We start from the raw sequence: 15,606 nt of genomic DNA, 5'->3' as shown, positions 1-15,606 counted from the left end.
CTTGATCTCAGAGGTGCTTGCAAGCTAAATAAAAATAAAAGGCTACCTTGGGGACAGTCTGTGCTGTTAATTAACTAGCTAAATTCCGCCTTCACTGTTCTCCAGCGGGTTTCCAGCAGTTTTGGCACTTGACATCACAACTGGAAGCTGCCAAGCACAACTTTGCACCTTCAAGCAGCTGAACAGCCTTCTGAGGGCAGGCTGGGATATGGAAATTGGAGTGTCTGGGGAACCAAGTGATGGAAAAGGGCAGGAACTGGCTGCTGGCAGAGAAGGGATGCAGCTCCTTTCCCTCAGGCACCCTCTGGATATCTGTGGCCACCTTCCCCTGGCCAGCAGCAAGGTTGGGTTCCTGCCAGGAAAACAGCTTTTGTGTTTCCTTAAATATTCCACTACCGTTTTGGGGAAAAGAAACACCAACCCAAACCTGAATTGCTGTTATTACTAGAGTTTGCCAGCTGGCTGAATTGGGCCTTTTTATTTTCATTAACAAATGCTGCCAGGCAATGTTTTTCCAGTGAAGTCATAAGTGTGTTTCCAGATGAGGGGCAGATCTTTCCAGCACTGCCATGGCTAAAATCTGGGCAGGCTGGAGCAGCTGTGGTGTCCTGTGCAGGCAGCCTTCTGGAGATCATTGGGATGGGATAACAATTCCATAATAGTAATACATATGTGATAATTGACTATAATTTGTCCTTTTTTCCCCTGAAACCACAGAAATGAGGGGTGATGGGGGGTGGGCATAACTCAGGGTTGGTTATTGGACCATGCAATTTGTTGTATCAAAGCATCTGCTTTGATACCACAACAAACATGGTTTTAGAAAGTGCTTTTTGGGAATTTATTTTTCTGGGAAACAAGACTGTGGAAGCTCCAGCTTCATTCTCCCTGTCTCAAAACATGGTGGTGATTGTTGGTTTTATGGAAAGGTCTCCCTAGCCCCAGCAGGTTTCTTCTGCTCTGAAGAAATTACTAAGGCATGCTGTTGTTTAAGTCATCCTAAAGGATCTGTAGCTTCAGAGAAGTTATCCTTAGTGAGTTGTTTTCATAATTCTGTTGAGTTCCTTTTCTCTTTATTTTGGGGGAGGAAGGAAAAGGGGTACTTTTTCTTCCCCAGACTTAAGAATAAGCTAAAGTGAATGGCGTGATCTTTGGGGAGCTTGTTACTCTATTGGAATTCTGGTATTTCCAGCACATTTCAGGACAAAAGTTGGCTAAAGTCAATTTTGTTTTAAACACATGAGATAAGATAGAATTTTATAGCACTTGCAACAGATCTCCAGTAATTGTGATGGTATTTTACCTTACATTGGCTATCAGTGCCCAACAGCTGCTTTCCAAATACTGAATTTGGTAAATAGTAGGTACTGGTCTTTTTTACAAGCTGCTGGCGAACAGCTGCTCCCTAGGGCTGCCCTGGATATATTTCAGAACTTTCTCTCTGTGAGGGTGGTGAGGCCCTAGCACAAGTTGCCCAGGGAAGCTGTGGCTGCCCCATCCCTGGAAGTGTTCAGGGCCTGGTTGGACAGGGCTTGGAACAAACTGGTCTAGGGGAAGGTGTCCCTGCCCATAGCAAGGGGCTTGGAAATGGGATGAGCTTTGAGGTCCTTTCCAATCCATACCATTCTGTGATCCTGTGCTGATAATCTGATTTACTGGCTTGTTTCTTGTTTTTTAACTCACAGAGAGCAGATTTGATTTGCATGGCTAAAAGTTGGGGTGCAGGGTAGCCTCTGGATCTGCCTGCAGCCTGCCTACCATGCCAGCAAGTTCGAAAGCAGCAAGGGCTGAACAGAATCTGTTATGCAGGAGCCAGGCTCCATCTTCATGTCTCTTCTCTTCCAGGTTTGGAAGAAAAACCAGTTATTTCCAAGAAAGAGAAGATGAAGCTGAGGAAGGAAAGATGGCTGCAGAGTGAGTATTCCTGTGACATGGCATCACAGAGCCTAGTTCTGACTGTACTCTGGGTTTGGGTGACAGTGCTGGAAGAACACTTCTCAGAAATCTTCATCCCTCCCTGGCACTGGGATAAAAATTCCAGTTATTGTTTCTCAGTGTTCAGCACCAAGACTTAGTCATTTGCCCCAGTTCTACTCTTGATTTTTCACCATATGTAATGTATGTGACTGCATAAACCCTTTGTTAACCCTGAAGGGCACTGTGCCCATATAAGTTTAGCATATTTTTCTATCTTTTAAAACTCTGGTACAGATGTGAGTAGCTGTCTAGTGGACCTCCTCCTTACCCAGGAGCTGTGGGGATGGCAGGACATGCTGGAGCTGAGCTCCATGCTGCCACCAGCTAATCCCAAACCTCTGTGGTGAGACCCTACAGTGGTCTGTCATGCCCCCGCAGTAAGTAAAACTCTGGACACCGCTGGTTGTGTTACTCCTCTTCCCTACATGCTACAGGTCGGTGAACCCACCTTTACTAGACAGTCTGGCCTCTCTTGAGGCAGTGAAATATGAACTAAGCAAACCCAGCCCATGGTAGAAATGCTTCTCTTCCCTATTTTTGCTTTGAGTGTCTTAGCACAGTAGGGGACTATACTGTCCTACCCAGTGGGATTCTTTGTGTCACCTGAAGCTGTTCTTGGGACAGGCTTTTTTCCTAACACCTTCTTGCCCAACAGAATTGGATACAGACTGTGTGGGGCAGAGGGATGCAGCTCTCTGCTACACCAAACACTCTCTCTGCCTGAGCTCTGAGCCCAAGTTCATTAACCTTTGATTTCACCAGTTGTATTGAAGGTGTGTCTGGCTCTTCTTAGATAAAAAGATATGAATTTAACACACGTGAATGTGGAGGAAACCTCCTCCCAAGCAACCAGCCAACAGTTTCTGAATGCCTTGGCATCTTGCTTGGACACAAAACGTAGATGGCTGTGCTAGTCAAGGTCAGCCGCTTTGGAAAAGCCCAGGAGCAGGATCCCTCCATGGTCTTAATCCAGGCCTCCTGATGCCTTTGTAGCATCAGTCTTTCCCAAGATCATGTGTGCTATTTTGGCCCTGCTGTGGTCTCTTTCCCTTTCTCTTGGCTCTGAAATTACTAAGGTGAAATGCAGAGGCTTTGCTTTGAGGAGTGCACCAAGACAGTAAACTCCAGGCCAGATTATCTATTTTAGGAGATACGAACTGCTAGAAGTGCTTTACGGGCGCAGAAGTACCTAAAAACTCTGCCAGTTCTTTGTGGAGAAAGAGCTTTTTGTGCCCCCAAAGAGAACCCAGCTTTGACTGCTGAAGTTATCTCTACATCTGTTTTCCTAAATCTGAGTTTGTTGTTTCTTCTTATCCCTGGGCTGGTTTTGTGACACTGGATGCCAAGACCCTGGGAACCAAAGATCAGCCCAGTGTAAATCAGTGCAAATGCAAAACTCTCTTCCATTCCAATAAGTAATCTTAGGAGAGACTAGAGGGGGAAAAAAAACTTGTGTAATGCTTCAGACATTAGAAGTATGCACATTTAAAAATACATATATCGCGTGGCTCCTCAGATGAACAAGATTTCATAGGAAAAGAATTTGGGATGTTTGCGCAGAATCAGGTGTCTGAAAATTTTGAGCACACACTGTTTATGAAAGCACTGAAGTAGTCAGCTTCATAAAGCCAGACCAAAAAAAGAAGTAATGCAGAACAGAAAGCTGTGTTCTTGGCAGGGATTGCTGTGAGGAGAAGTGTTTCTAATCCTGATTTGTCACAAACATCCATGTACAGCAGAACTGTAGTTCATGAAAAACTGTTGCTCTTCGACTCAGCTGAGTTGGAAAACAAGCAAGGCAAAGGTATTAAAGGAGTCAGCCACTGAATTTGAGTTCTGCTTCCCTGACTGTGGGAGCAGGATTAGACCCAGGATTGTGGTCTGTAAGTGGGACTGTCTGCTTTTGTGCTCCCACCAAAAATACTTCTGGCTTCTGTGGCTGTGATGCCTTGGGAGTTGTTGTCCTCCCTGTGTCACCAACTCAGCGCCGTGGCTTCTGGCTCAGTGTCACATCCACACAAGGAGTTTGTAGCTCAGCACTGAGGTGCATCCTTGCAGTTGTCCAAGGGACTTGTGGGTCAGGTGGGGCATCTTGGAATTCAGCTGGAGGCTTGTAGCAGTGCTGGGCTTTTGTGGGCTGTCCTGAAGGACATATTCTGCTGGTGCTCACCCTGGAAGCTGCTGGCTTTGAGAAGTGTGGGCAGCTGTGGGACTTACTGCTACATCAGGGAGCATCAAGGACTGAGGCAGAAGCCTGTGGGTTTTAATGCCTACCTCCTAAGGCAAAGAAGGAGACAGATGTAACATTTATGGAGCTTTCTGTGCCCACACCCTTGTCAGAACTGCTGGTGGGAGACAGAGAAAAGCCATCTGCATCTGCCACTTGGTGCAGTGCTTTTCCAAGGGTCCAGCTTATCCAACATCTGACTGCTTGCACTCCAGAGTGAGTCATGGAGGTGGAACCTCGACTCGCTTCAAACTAAGTAAACAACTGACATTAAGTCCAACTTTTCTGCCTGCTCTAGGAGACACTTGTTTAGTCCCAACAGCAGTGCAGAGAGGGGACTGTGCCTGTTTAAGGCCAGATGTGGAGTTGACTGTATTTGGGTTGTCCCTTCCCCTCATTTCCCAATTCCATGCAAGGTCAGTGTGGTTTTTGCCACATCCAGGACTCCTGTGCCATTTTGCTGTGAGCAATGGACGCTGTAAGGGATGGAAACGGACAAAAATCTGTCTGGGAATTTCACTTTCCGTTGCAATGTCAGAAGGATGTATATAGTTACAACCAAATACATCAATGGAGGGAATGACACAGCTGCACTTTTTTATTTTTTCTCAGGTTTAAATCTTCTGGCCTGTTGTAAATGGTAAAACAACTTATGCATTTCTTAGCTCAAGGGTTATCTCCTGCAGGTGCTTTCCCTTCTTCCAGTAATGCCTTGTTTCTGATGCAGAAATAGAAAGTGTCAAGATGGCCAAGCAAAAGCAAAAAGCTGAAGCGAAACGGAAAGCAACACCTGTGGTGGGAGACATGCAGCCCTTGATGGAAGCACTGCCTGACCTCTCTTACCTGACCACAGGTGTGAGGGGAAGGAAGCCTCTCAAAAGGTATGTGCCATTTAGAGATGGGCTATATATTTCCCTTCTTCCTGTGGTGTAAAGTGTCCTTCAGCTCAACTTGTAGCTACAGGCAGCAGTCAGGAGAACAGGGTCTCATTTACAACTCTATTTTAACCCTTTTCATGCTTCACTTGACACAAGAAAAAAAGATGAAATGTGTCTTCTGAACCCAGAGCTGAGAGGGGAACCATGTTGCTTGGGTGAGGCTTGGCATGAGACAGGCTGGGAGCATCCAGATGTCCTGGGAGTTGGATGAGTGGCACGTAGGTGTCCACACTGTAATGCTGCTGAGCTCACCTGATAACCTTGTCTTGTGGTATTGCAGCTTGATATTCCATCCTTCCAGACCTTCATCCAGGCATTATCCCGTGGCAATTCAAGCCCTTTGAGCCCTGCTCTTTGTGCTCTGGCCAGAATCTTCATTGTCTTGTAGTATGACCTTGGCCAAGAGCATGGCTGAGTTGGCTGTTCCCTGTGCACTGCCAGCTCCCTCTCTCCCCATCCCAGACCTTTCCCAAAAGTCTCTCCTTTCAGAAGTCCAAGTTGGCACAGTGGAGGTAGGAGTTTGACATGGGCTGATGTCACCTACATTGCCTGTGACCTGCTAACCCCAAATCGGTCCCCCTTGGTACTGGCATAGAAGGAGCTACAGGCTCTTCTTCCTGGCTTCTGGCTTCCTGCATGTCTGCATAGAAGTGTTTGAAATAGTCAGAGGAGGCCTTTATAGGATTTGAATCATTACAGAAAGGAAGGGTAATACTCTGGTGATTTGTCAGCAGTATTAATAAAAGATTAGATTCTCCAGGAATTTGATCTCCTGCAGGGTAAAAGTGCATTACAGGGAGGTTTTTATTCTGTTTTATAATGAATGAAGGCAGTGAAGTGTAACGAAGCTGAGCTGCTAACAGGGTCCAAGTGAACAGGCAGCATGCTGGTGGTTTTGAGGGGAAATCCAGTGGGGAATATAATCTAGAATAACTTTCCCTTAGGCTTTGTCACCCTCTGCAGAGCTGCTCACCTCTGAAGGGACTGCCATGGTGACTTGGTGGCACACGCAGATTTGCCTGCTCTGGTGACCAAGGGGTGCCATCCAGCTTAAGAAAGGATTTTCCTGAGCTTCTGTGAGCATTCTAGGCAAACTAGGACCAGAAGTTTTTCCTTTGCTGAGCAGTTAAAAATGAAGAGAGGAAAATGAGCAGAAACTGATTGAATAATGACAGGTGATGGAGATGAGTGAGGTGAAGGAATGTGAGGCGAGGGGAGTAAGAAGAAAGAAAGAAAGAATGGGGGGAAAAAGGCAAAATAAGAGGATGGAGGGTAGCATGCCAGAGAGGAAAATAGGAAGAGGAGGTCACTTTAACATGAGCAGGTGAGAAATTGTTGTTTCCTGACCTTTGTGTCAGATCAGGTGGGAATGGTTGTAGTCCCCAGCACCAGGATTATTACTCCTTGATCCCTGCTCCAGCAGAGAGGTGGGATGCAGGCCCTCTTTCTCCCCCTTGTCCTGTATGGTGGGGCTCTTCAGGGCAAATTGGGGAGGAGCTACCCCACAGAGGCAGAGCCTTTTCCCAGCCTCTTTCTCCTGTTGACTTTCGTATCTGTGTAATCCTGAAAAATGGAAATTTCTTCTCCTTTCCTTAATGTTCAGTTCTACCAGCAACTTCCCTTGTGCACCACAAGTCCCAAAAGCAATCTCTGTGCTTCCCGTGTGTCCCTTGCTGGGCTTAGTGGTAAATCTCTGCTGCTGCCTGGCATCAGGCATCATGAGGGATGGTATTACCTCTGGTCTCCTTGCATTTTGCCCAGGAAAAAGGAATGCATAGAGAAGTGGCAGCTGTATCTTCTGCTGTGCCTCTTCTGCACATTATAGTGCACCATTACAGTGCATTATATCCCAGTGATCCCACTGCAGGAACCAAAGCAGGGCTGGCAGCTCCCTGCTCTTGCTGAGTATCCACGGCGCTCCCTGTAAGGGATGGCAGGAGAGGCTGGAGCTGTGTGGTGTCAGCAGGGAACATGAGCTGTACAGAGGTGACATGTGGGGTGGGGAGGTTTGATGGAATCTTTTCTCTGAGCAACAGGATCGGTTTGACCTGGAGGTCAGTGATAAGCAGAAAGTGATCTGGGCACGGGCAGCTAATGACCAGTTCTGGTACTGAGTGATCTGGTTTTCCTGTAGTGCCTCCTGCTATGTCAGCCTCGAGTGGAAGGAGTTTGCATTTCCCTCCAATGCCTGGCTGTGGAAATAATTGCCTTTCAGGACAATTTCCATGCAGGACAATTAATTACCTGTCCTTTCTGGAAAGGCAGAAGCAGAATCCCTGGACTCTTTCCATCTACACAGCCATTGCTAAATTAATGCTCTAACACTCACTTGTTTTGTTTCTTCTCTCCACAGCCACATAAAAGCAAAGGCAGAACCAGCAGACTTCTGTCTGATGAAACAAGCTCAGAAACATCAGCTCCTGTAAGTACCCAGTTGTCAGTGTCCAGTTCCTGCTGAGCCTCATGAAATGGGTGAGACTGGAAGGGACCCAGTCTCACCTGGGGCTCACCTGGTCCAACCCTCGTGCTCAAGCAGGGTCACCTAGAACTGGTAGCTCAAGACCCACATCCACATGGCTTTTGAATATCAACAAGGGTGGAGAACTTAAATGGGTCCAAGTAACTCCTGGACTTAGTCTGGCAACTGCTTATTCTCTATCTGTTGGATAGCCATCAAGAACTTCGTTTTCCCTCAGCACAGGTCTCCTGGGGCTAGGCTCTGTGATCTGGCAGCGTTTGCTTTCTTCTTTCCTGGATTTCTGTCAGTTTTGAGCCAGTCAGCTTCAAACTGAGGCTGAACAGTCAGGCTACAGATCCAGGACTGCTCTCCATGAATACCTTCTCTGTCAGAAACAGGCCAGTGTTGGTGCTGGGATGCCTTTCTTGCTCAGTTTTGCCTTGCTTTACTTTTTCATGGTCTGGCAAGTCTGTGCTTCTTGGGAGGGGAAAAAGTTTGGAGGAAGGTCTTGAGGTTTCTTTTCCAAGGTATTAGTTCAGATGAGAGATTCCTTAAGCCTCACCTTATTACCCCAACCCAAGCTTCAGGAGCATTGGCTCCTCTCTCCGTTTCTCTGGCAGGAACATTGAAGGGAAGGGCTGTGCTTGGGAGGGGAGGTAGCTGTGTGCTACCAAGTGTTTGTCTGGCGAGGCAGTGGAGAGCCTGGCAGTCTGAGAGAGATTCAGATGCTGTTCTAGATGTGGCTATGTGCAAACTCAGGGATTTTTTTTCTGCTCCTGCTCTGTTCTTGTCCCTCCCTGCTTGCTTGCTTTTTGAGACAAGGCCATTTCCCCGGGAAGCAGCTGTGACCAGGCATGCAGAGGTAATTCTGTCATACTCTTCCCATGGTGTCCAGCTAGTGTTGTGTGTAGGATTACCAATGCTCAATGTACAGCAATAACGAGAGTCAGTAGATAAGCTCTCTAAAGAGAATTTGATTTTGTGTTGGTGCAGTCTGAAGTAATTTTCATTCCTGGTGATTCACCAGATCCAGAGTCTCTTGTTTCTGGTTTACTAGGGAAGAGCTCTTAAAAAAACATTCCCAAGTGATGCTGGACACTATTGTGGTTGTTTGTGTCTCTCTGGCATGAAATCAAAGTCTCTGGCTCCCATGAAGCTGGCAGCAATTTGAGCTTTGCCCTTGGCTAAATTAGGTTTATTCTTACACTGTCTTTCTCTGAGATTTACACCCAGGATCACTCTGTCTCAACAGAAATCTGCTGCTGTATGAGTTGGTCCTTATCTGCTCAGTTCCTTTCACATGAGGCACTTAGAGAACTGATGTGTTATTTTTCTTTCCTCAGTGAGCAGGAAGTGGCTCGGTTTCATGAGGTTATCAGCGATCCCCAGTACAGAGCCAACCCCCTCCTGGCCATCAGCAAGCACCTCTCCAAGAAGCTGAGGCAGGAGGAAGAAGGGGAACCCCTTTAGAGCTTCAGCTTTGCCCGGACATGCGCAGGCTGTGAAAAGGAGCACATCCCTGGCACGACATCCCAGCCACTTTGGTCCTTGGAAGCAGTTCAGCAGATGGTTAAACCAACAGCCCTGCTTTCTGTCTGCAGGAATAATGCAGCTCTCTCCTGACAGGGGCAGCTGCTCTTTTACAAGCAGTCCACATGGAGCAGGGTGTTCTGTGAGATTCTTGTGCAGGCATTAATCTCCCTGCCAAGTGTCTTGATACATTTGCTCTCCTTGTGAGCAGGTATGATTTCTGAAACTGTACCAAACGGCCATGTATCTGTGTTCTGTCATTCCCCCCCATCTTCCTGACAACTCTGAGAAGAAGTTCTTGCTTGCTCTGTTGGGATGGTTCAGGACCCCAAGCCCTGGAGCCCAGGAGGCTTTTGGAATTTGTTATGACCAGTGCTTCTGTGCATAGACATTGTTTTCTGTGAGAAATTTAGCTTTTGAATAAACAAACTTTCATACAGCACTGAGTTTGTCTGGCTCTTGTTTTGGTAAATAGGAATTGAAATAAGAGTTTATTTCCTTCTTTGGAAAAATGACTTAAAAATATTGTTCTTTCCATGTGTACAGCGAATCAGGGGGGACTGCACAAGCAATGAGAAATGACTGCAGATCACGTCTAACTCACAGATGTGCCTTCCTCCTGCCCTGTGAGCACGTGCTTTCTGTGAGTGATGCTCATCCCTTCTGGCCTTTGTGCACTGTTCGGCCTGCCCTGTAGGAAGCATCCCAAAACATGTCCAGCCTGCAGGCTGTGAACCTCAGCCATTTGTTTTGGGGATTAGGAACCTCTTCCTTAGGAACCTTTTCCTGTACCCAAACACCCATGTTCCCAAAACCCCCGTGAATTTTCATGGGGGACAACTGAAGGCAGGACCATTCCCTATTAGAGATGATCCTGATTTGACACCCAGAAATACCCAGTGCTGTCTTTTAAACCGTAAAAAAGTTTACTGATGCTTCTTAACCTTGGGAAAGCAGCCTGCTGCAGTTGACTCTGACCCAAGTTAGTGCCTGAAATGAGCTTCAGTGGAGGTGGCTGGCACCTTGATCATACTTGTCTTGCCTCAACAGTAAGGCTGCTGCTGCTGTTCTCTCTCTATGCTGGCACTGTTGACCAAAGGCTTTGTCTGGTGCCTCTTGGCTCTGGCAGTGCAGACACTGTCGCTGACTCTGCCACTCCTCTTCCCACAGGGCCTGGCAAGAGCTTCCTGCTGGCAGAGGCCACAGAGAGATGCTGACAGTGTCCCATCCTTCATTCTCTTGCTCTCAGGTTGGCCAGCCCCAGGGGCAGCCTCTTGTGCTGGAAGGGAAAGAAGGTGGGAGATGAAAAAGGCAAAGACATCCAAGAATTGAGATTGTGCAGCCTGGACAAGAGTAAGCTCTGGGGAGACTGAGCCCCCACCCCCAGTGCCTATAGGGGCTTCAAAGAGAGCAGGAGAGGGGCTGTGGACAAGGGCCTGGAGGACTAGGACAAGGGGGAATGGCTTCACACTGCCAGAGGGCTGGGTTAGATGGGATATTGGGAAAAAATTATTTCCTGTGAGGGTGCTTGAGGCCCTGGCACAGGTTGCCCAGAGAAGCTGTGGCTGCCTCATCCCTGGAAGTGTATAAGGTCAGTTTGGACCAGGCTTGGAGCAACATGGTCTAGTGGAAAGTGTTTCTGCCCATGGCAGGGTGTTGGAACTGGATGAGCTTTAAGGTTCTTTCCAGTCCAAACCATTGTATAATTCTGTCATTCTGTGATTCCAAGTACAAAGGAGGATGGAAATCTGGAAACAGGAATGAGATAAGAAAAGGAACAGTAACAATATTAATAACAAAAGAGGGGGTGATTCATGTGCAGAAATGCTCACCAAGACCCTGAGACAATGAATGATGGCAGACAATGCTGCTGTGTTTTTCTTTGACTGCAAGCCAGAGAGTTCCTAGTCCCTGTCACAGTAGTGTCACAGTACAGCTGGTCTGAGCTGGACAAGGTAAGTCTGGCCATAACACAAATCCAATTGGGCTAGCCTAGTTCATTCCAGAACAAGTCTCAGTTACAGGTTACAGGGGACCCTCAGCCAGCCCCATTTGAGCTCAGATGCAAGCACAGCACTGGTCAGAGCCCTGGATGGAGAGAGATCCCAACCAGTCAGCTATCTGAGCCTGGGAGATTCAAACCCCTATGAAAAAGGGCAACCATATGAAACCCACTGCTGTTGTCTCAGGGATCTCTGAGAGTTCGTGTCATTCCTGTCTCCAACCAACAACCCCATGTAACACGCCCCCATCCTGGTAATGGTGTGAGGTGGTATGGAAAAATCCCTGGTCCTAGTCAAAACTTGGATATACCTCTGCAAAACCAGCTCCAAGCACTTTGGAGCCCCCAGAGGCATCACTGTCATGAAGGGTTCTGTGTGTATGTAGGTCTTTCTGGGCTGGCAGCCTAAGGGGTCCCCATCCCTTAGACTGCACCTTTAGATAGCTACAGCCAGAGCTGTGGAAATTTGGACACCAACAAAGGAGTTGTGAGTCCAGCATTTCTTCCTTGCTCAATCTGCTTGCTGGGTCCCATTCTTTCCCTTCAAACCTCTGGGAGCCAGCAGAGCTGAAGCCTCATTATCTGGGACGTGAAGGGGTGACTGATCTGATAGAGGCGTTGAGCAGGGTGACCCCCCTGTTTTTCTGCCTGGTAGCTGTCCCCACATGGAGGTGTTGGGCCAGTGACCCCCCTCAGTACCTCCTGTACCCACCTGGTGGCCCTTGATCTGCCTGCACCGTTGTGCAAAACATTCACATCTTTCCTTCACCTTGGATGGGCCGGCACCCACTCGGCTGTGTGTATAGCTCTGAGCCTGCTGTTTGGAATTGTTGGTCCCCCAGGAATTTAGCAGCAGTTAAACATGTGAGTGTTTAGAGCTCCAGTTCACAGCCTGCTGCTGCAGGCATCTCCTGCCCCCGCCATCTGAGCAGTTGAGCAAAGGACTTAAAATCTGCCAGGAAACAGGCGTCTGAGACACAGAGTCGCCTTCGCAGTTGGCATGTTTTCAGGATGATAAAAGCTTTCACGCCTTTTTTTTTCTTTTTTAGATAGTAGGGTGGGAAAAAAATAGCTTCCAAGCTGTAAGGAGTAGTTGTGCCAGAGGGGTGGGTGGGGGCCCAACCCGTCAGCTCCAGACTTGGCACGAAGTGAGTAAGCAGTGAATGCACCTCAACTGAGCACTGGAGAAATTTGGGGCTACATTTTTGAGCTGTTCTCTTTCTTGTTGGGGATTTTGCCTTTGAAGGCTGTTCATGGAGCTGTGTCTGAAAGTGGGAGCCAGGATATCCTGTCCATCTGGTGGTACCAATGGATATTTGCAGCTACACGCAAAGCAGTGGGTGGAAGGGGATTCTCCCTTCCCATCAGCCCATGGGTACTGTTGTTGGTGTGCAGGGATATTTTTTAATATCCCTGCTCTTACTACTCCCACATTTCTCTGTGGTACCTGCGATGGCCCGTTTGGGTGGTTCCTGCTGGAGCAGGGCTTGCATCGGGGCAGCAGCACAGCTCGGAAGGGTGCAGTGAGTCACACAGACACAGTCCCTGCCTTTCTTCTAACTCTAGGAAATCCCTTGGGTTGTGAGCACATAGCCTACCTCCTTCTTCCTTCCGCTTGCTAGCTGGTGTGCCCTGAAAAGTTTTCCTTACAGACCTCATACAAGTCCCCTTTGCTTATGAAAAGTGTGGCTTTTGCTGGGTAGAGAGCACTTTTGCTTACACTCTGTTTGAGCTGCCTTATGTGACCATGGCTTTCTTTGATCCCCTGGAGCTAAGCATGTGGGATGGCTTTTGCCAGCCCTGTCAGCCCCGGCACTGAGGCACGTGCTGGTGCTGCAGATACTGGGGTCGAGCTGGCTGCCTCCCAGTCTGCTACAGAAACCTTGTGGCTGCTGGGTTCCAGATGGCTTATCCCAAGTGCTGGCTGGGAGCAGTGGGGCTGGGGGACTGCCATGGGCTCCTTGAGATGACTCCCAGGTTCTCCCTTCACCAGCTGACAGCAGGCCCTGGGTCATGCCATGGTCTGGTGCAACTCCAGTCCTCAGCTACACTTCTTACACTGTACTTAGGGTGCCAGTGGCAGCTGGTGAAGGGCAGTGGGAATATTGGGAGCATTGGGGTCTCTGCTGCAGTATGGTTGCTCTCCTCTGCTCCCTGGCTAGGGCACAGTAGGACGGACTGCCTTCCCATGCATTTCTTCACCACAGCCGCTTGCCAGTCTGAGCTTTGAGCCTCCGTGGATCATTTGGGGTTGTATCTGTAGGTTTGCTGTCTGGGGATGAGGAGTTGTCTCCCAGCTCACAAAAAAGACCTGTTCTCCTCATCCCTCCATAACCTTTCACGTGACCAGTCACACCCCAGCCCACAGGAGAGTCTGCTTGGGACACCTTGCCAGGGATGTGGCTGCAGGTGCCAGCACACCCCTCCAGCCATGGTGACTGTCCTCAACAGTCAGCTGTGGGCAGTGTGGCTGACCCAGCTCTCAGGCAGCTCCAGACAGCTGAAACTCCAGTGTATCCTGCTCCTTCTGGCTCAGAAAGTGGCTGGCAGAGCAGACACTTGGCACTTCTGACCTTCTGCCACTCTTGCATGCTCCAGCATGTGCAGCGAGTGCTTTCCGTGTGTGGGGTTATTTCCTTCCTCAGATGCCCTCTTCCCTGGCTGATCCCTACATTTCCCACACTTGTGTCTGTTTCTTTTGCCCTTTATTTACCTCTGAAACCAACCCAGGTGGGTTCTTACCGGAGCAGCCTCAGGGAACCCAAAGAAATACAGCTGCATGCAAATTTGATCTGCGTGATGGTTTTGGAATCAGATGAAATTGGCACCAGCAACTCCTTGCATTGAGGTGTTGCACAAGAGAGGGGTAGAGGTGAATCACCTGATCCAGCCTTTGCCTCAGAGCACAGCCCCACTTGTCCCTGCCCAGGTTTCACCATGGCCTTTTTGCCTTTGTCTGTTGGCATCACTGCCCTTGGTGGCCCTTGGTGGCCATCCTGCATGGATGTGCTGTCACAGTGCTGTGTCCTGGCCTTCTCAGAGCACTCAGGTAGGATGCATTGGACTTCCCTTGAGAGGAGTGTTCCTGCTTTTTCCTTCCTGACCTTTCACCAGGTTCCTAATCCCAGGAGGGCTCTACTTCTTATCCCATGTCAGCTCAGTTTCTTTAAGAGCTTCTGGGTATTCTTTAAGTGCTTAAGAGCATTGCCACATACCATTTTGAAATCCCCATAAAGTCCAGTTAATTGGATCACCCTTATCTCCATACTCACCATTTCCTTGCAAGGGAAAGCCATGCCCTGCATGCTGACTCTTCCCAATGAGATAATTATCTGGGATCTGCTGATTGTGCTCTGAACCATGGTTGCTTTATGTGAGGCCTTAAACCTGGCTTTGTGTTTTTAGTTTGACAAGCAATTTAATGCTGTTCACACATTTTTTTTATGGGAGAGGCAGCTGGTGTGTGGCTCTGTGGTTTCTCTCCATCCGGTCCTGATGCCTCACTGGGTGCTCTGCAGCCCAAACTGGGATTGGCATCAGGAGTGGTGTTGCTGACAGGGGGCAAGGCTTCCTTGTGGTGGCTTTTTTTTTTTTTCCTTAACTGATTCAATTTTTTTTACAAAATAAGTTAAATATGTGCAAACATATTTAAATAGTGGAAAAAAAACCACAGTGCCTTTAAATTAAGACCACAGGTTTTAGATTTAGATTTTAAGATTTAGACCTTTGCATCTGGATTCTCTGAGATTTTCTGGGCTGCCTGATTACAAGTAGGATGCATAAAATATTATTTAAGGGCTTCTCTCTGCTTTAACAATTGGTGTTTTGTGCCAGATGGGGTGTGTTGGTGACCTTGTTTCAACTCAGTATGATTTGTACATGAACCATACAGGTCTGCCTGTATCTGCTCCTCGTGGCTTGTCATCTCCAAACATCTGAGCAACCACAGTTCTCCCTGATGGTGCTACCCCAGGGTAATGAGGAGTGGGCTCTGGATCCATGCTCAGTGTTCCTAAATTGAGAATTTCTGTGGTTTAATGCAATGCAGGTTCTCTTTGAGACTGAGTAAGCCATGGTCAGGGGGTTTGCTGCTGGTCTGTCTGCTCAAGGAGTGTGTAGGATGCAGTTTGCTGTGGAGGATGTTGACAGTAGAGTATGACACGTTGTTTGCCTGATGCTCCCTGGACTTGGTTTCAGCAACACAAGTAGGAGAGGAAGCTTAGACAAAGAAATGTCCCAAACAGGAAGGTGCTAGAAAGGGAACAGATCTCAGGCCCCAAGCAGGTAAAAGCAGATGATGCCAGGATATCCTCCCAAGTGAAGGAGATGAAGGAAGAGATAATCACCCCGGTGCAGGCACCTTTTGTTCCAGCTCAGCCAGCCCGGATTGGGGTGAGGGGGGAAAATGGACAGACCGTTCTCAGCTGAACACTTGATCTGTATTTAAAATGTAGTTTCTCTGGCTTTAGCAGGC

At 48.2% G+C, this 15,606-nt stretch overlaps 1 protein-coding gene across 1 annotated transcript in view; it reads left to right on the top strand.

The window, feature by feature from the left end:
- The window catches only part of SLX9 (SLX9 ribosome biogenesis factor), a 39,012-nt gene extending 29,440 nt beyond the window's left edge, over positions 1 to 9,572 (top strand). Inside the window, exons 3-6 of the mRNA XM_058840476.1 lie at positions 1,846 to 1,914; positions 4,932 to 5,085; positions 7,496 to 7,564; positions 8,944 to 9,572. Of these exons, the coding sequence (XP_058696459.1) occupies positions 1,846 to 1,914; positions 4,932 to 5,085; positions 7,496 to 7,564; positions 8,944 to 9,070 (419 nt within the window). The 3' untranslated portion in view covers positions 9,071 to 9,572. The remainder of the gene's footprint in view (positions 1 to 1,845; positions 1,915 to 4,931; positions 5,086 to 7,495; positions 7,565 to 8,943) is intronic.
- Positions 9,573 to 15,606: the final 6,034 nt, after the last annotated feature.

The sequence above is a fragment of the Poecile atricapillus genome, chromosome 5 (genome assembly GCF_030490865.1).
Source record: "Poecile atricapillus isolate bPoeAtr1 chromosome 5, bPoeAtr1.hap1, whole genome shotgun sequence".
NCBI classification, from domain to species: Eukaryota; Metazoa; Chordata; class Aves; order Passeriformes; family Paridae; genus Poecile; species Poecile atricapillus.
This window is presented reverse-complemented; position numbering and strand designations above follow the sequence as displayed.